Source organism: Halyomorpha halys, unplaced genomic scaffold, assembly GCF_000696795.3.
Source record: "Halyomorpha halys isolate HHAL.00 unplaced genomic scaffold, Hhal_1.1 Scaffold234.1, whole genome shotgun sequence".
In the NCBI taxonomy this organism is placed as follows: Eukaryota; Metazoa; Arthropoda; class Insecta; order Hemiptera; family Pentatomidae; genus Halyomorpha; species Halyomorpha halys.
Window position 1 is genome coordinate 463,561 of NW_027111802.1, and position 3,953 is coordinate 467,513.

Consider the following 3,953-nt stretch of genomic DNA (forward strand, 5'->3'; position numbering starts at 1 on the left):
CTGTCTTTAAATTATCATTATTATTGTCATCCATTGCTTTATTAGTTATAAAAACACCCAAAACAATAAAATAATAAAAACAAACAAAACACAAACTACGTGCAAGTAACACGACAACAAAGAAAATGGTGACGAGCTCAGCTGGTCTGTTGCGTGACGTCGTTCTGCGTTTAACAGACTCTCAACCATGTTATGTGGTTTTGACATGATAAAATAAGGAAATATTTCTCCATTTATCACGCGATCTAACATGTTAAACTAAAAATCATGAAGACCCCCAATATAAATATACAAAGACCACCCATCTGTTCCAATTGAGAGATATCGAAACAGTGACAAATAATCGGAAGTATATAAAGTGAAGGGGAGGCGACTGTTAAACTTTTTTTTCCAAATATTATAAATACATGGAAAATATATAAAAATATGATAATAATTTTAACTATAAGAATTATCTAATTTAGGAAACATAAGTATAAATTAAATGATAGAATACTTAACTAATACAAAAAAAAATACCGATAGAAAATATAGTTAGGATAATACAAAGGGGTATTCATGACCTTTAGTGTTACATGTTGAAGCGTGTTAAATGGAAAAACTTACGATAAATGGAGAAATAATTCCTTCTTTTACCATGTTAAATCGATATAACATATAACATGGCTGAGAATCTGTTACTAGGTCTGTTAAATGGAGAGTGACGTCACGCAACAGACCAGCTGTGCTTGTCGTGTTAGGTTACTTGCTCGTTGTTTGTGTTAGTATTGTTTGGGATGTTTCTAAAACTAATAAAGCAATGGATGACATTTATAATTGTGTAATGACAGTTGTCAATTAGCTCATCTTGCCTCTCTTCCTCACAAGTGAGAAGATCAACAAGGCACTTACTAGCCGAACTTTTACACTTCTTCTTTTCACTTACTTTAGGCATGTTGTAATAAATTACTTTAACCAAAAGTTAGAAGTAAACAATAACATGAAGTTTTGGAAGGAAAGGTTATAAAACTAGTTGCTCAAAAAATCTGCTAGGAGCTCTTATGCATTTAACATAACTTTAAATAGGGCTGCTCACAATCCTGTACTTCTGACATTTAACACAACATCATGAATACCCCTAATAAATGTGAAAAAGTAAGTAAATAATATTAATATAGAATATGTTGAAGATTTTCCTGCCATACTCTTCGCTTTCTGATTATCTAAATGCAGCTTTATTGTAAAGAAAGAACTTATTTTAAAGTCGGTGTCACAGCTTAAAAGGCAATATATTATACAATATATCTACAATAGGCGATATATTCTTAAAAATATTTGGAATTACACATACGTTTTGATCCTAAGATTCAAACGTGTTCTCTCTTCAGTGTCGGTTTCTCTATGTTCTATCGCTTCCAAGGCATCGTCAAGACCCTTGATAATTATAAGCAACTTTCTATGAAGTCGCTTGGCTGCTATAGTCTCTATTATCATTTCGGATTGTTTTAGCTTGGCCATTACATCTTCCAACTCTGTGATTCTCTGTTAAAAAAAAATATTAATAATACTAAAAAAAAGATAAACAAATGTAATAATTACAATTAAATTACCAGTTTTCAATTATTCTAAAGCTTGCGTATTCTGTATAATCGATTATTTGAGGCATTGAGATAAAAAGGGGATAAATCTATTTGTTTGTCATTTTTAAAAATATTTTTCAAACTATTTAGCGTCCTATTTATCAGGTAGACAAATAGAATCCGAAAAGCTGATGACATCCAGCTTTGGTTTACTGTTCCCTCGTTTGGCAACAATAATAACTAAAACAATTTGTTTTTTATTTACTTTAAGCAAATGATAAATTAGGAAATAAGAGTTTATTTCCTATCTATCAGGGCCTGAAGCATCTTTAAGCTTCACAATTTAGTCAACACTGGAGCGTTAAAATATGTATAATTACTAGTCAAAATTGATAAGTCTGCCAAGTATAAGTAGGGGGAATAAAAAATGGCGGTTGTTTCAAAACCTTAAAAAAACTGAAATCTTCACCCTTGTGCCCGTCACTTGTGGCATCCTCCAGGGTCGGCCCTTTCGCCAGTTTTATTTGTTATATATACTGCCCACATAGTCAGGATGAAATTTGACGATGTTCAAATCTCTGCATATGCTGATGACATAGCCATATACTCGGCAAGCATGAATGCAGCAGCAGTCCAACTCATCACTAACAAATTACGAGACATAAACATAAACATCAACCCACAAAAAACTGACGCCATCAAATTCTCATACAAAAAAACTCCTAACAGAGCATCAAAACTAAACGAACAGACAATACAAACCAAGAGACATCTCACATACCTTGGCATGAAACTATAATTACACCTCTCATTCCCGCACACACACAAACAACAGAATACAGATCGTCAAGGCAACGTCATATCTACTCAAACACCTCATCTACTCACCAGGGCTGTCACTCAGACACAAATTACGACCATCACCACTACGTGGTGCACTACTACTACATTTTATATACCCAGAAAAGCATACTACAGAAGATATGCAGAGGAACATCTCTAGAAAGACCTAACATGACGCTCATTCATGACAAACTACATATAGAAACTGTACAACAACACATCACACGGAGACAAATCAAATTCTTTGACTGCTCCCTGCTTCCTTCAATCCAGTATTCTAGTCTATCACCCCATCCCCCTTCCTGCGAGGTGGCAGGGCAGGAAAGGATCCAAAAACCCGATTCACATTACCCTATAACTCCTTTCTTCTGTTGCACACCCTCCCCTACTATTTTTTCGACGTCTGGCTGTTTTTTAATGTTTCTTCTATAATCGCTAATTGTTTTATTTTTCTTTGTACAATCATCTCGAAGAGGCCCTTCACCTCCAAATTTTTATAATAGAATCCACATGGAACGGACACACTAAAGCACCAGAAAAGTATTTCAATGTACACATTCAAGTACCAATGATAGAAAAAAGTAGTAACCAATACGAATTATGTAACGGCATACGTAATACAACCTACTAATTTCATGTTTCTTTTCTGTTTTAGAGGGATCAGGGTATCAAGGTATTTTCTCAAGCCATTATTTTTCGTTTATATGAGTTTTCTTCAATCAAGCTTCCTTCTTTATGCCCATCTCTCTCTCTCCTCTACCTGTTAACCCTTCGCAGGCTCCGGTGGCTAGCCACCCTCCGGGTATACATACCTCCCTCGTCGCTACAGGAATAGTACCCGGTAGGACGAGGTAATCATCCTTCGAGATATAACGGTTGTCATCCGTTTGTCTCATCCTATCTAATCATCTTCCTTGTCAACTACCTTATCTTTATTAACTGAACACGCATTATCGAGGCTTTCTGGACAAGCAGAATCAGAAAGAAACGAACTCACCTGACAATTCCTTGGAAGGGCGACAGGAAAGGAGGATAGATTTCTATCTGAGACCTGCCTCTAGGATACCACGATTTTGGAGGAACAATCCCGTACTCTGGTTCGCCACCTGCGGGGCCGTATTTTCAACTTCCAAGGTCCATAAAATTTCAATTCACATCCACCTCCATAAAATTTCAACTACTGATCCCGAATATAAATCATGACGTACTAATTCATGTACAGGACCTTATTACTGACCCTCTTAAGCAGACATACGAAAATTTAAAGGCCCGGCTACTACAGACCTATGGAGAATCGGAAATATTAAGGATAAAAAGACTACTGGAAGACATCCCACTAGGCGATCAAACCCCGTCTCAGTTAATACGGAGGATACAGCAACTAGCCGGAAACAGTGTGAACGCAGAGTATGTATAAATTTGTATCAGAAACTTGCTAATTTATTTGCCTCTACATATAATGGCTTTAGAAATATATATTTGGGCGATGATAAATTTAAAATAAACTTATAAAATAAATATAACTTTAAAATATATATTTAATTAGTTATG

The 3,953-nt window shown here is 35.3% G+C and overlaps 1 protein-coding gene across 2 annotated transcripts in view; it reads right to left on the reverse strand.

Annotated features, from left to right (window-relative positions):
* Positions 1 to 3,953, reverse strand: part of LOC106679929 (LETM1 domain-containing protein LETM2, mitochondrial) — a 25,222-nt gene that overhangs the window by 4,437 nt on the left and 16,832 nt on the right. For both annotated transcript variants that reach the window (XM_014419329.2, XM_067049788.1), the window contains one exon: positions 1,331 to 1,521. In XM_014419329.2, the coding sequence (XP_014274815.1) occupies positions 1,331 to 1,521 (191 nt within the window). The remainder of the gene's footprint in view (positions 1 to 1,330; positions 1,522 to 3,953) is intronic.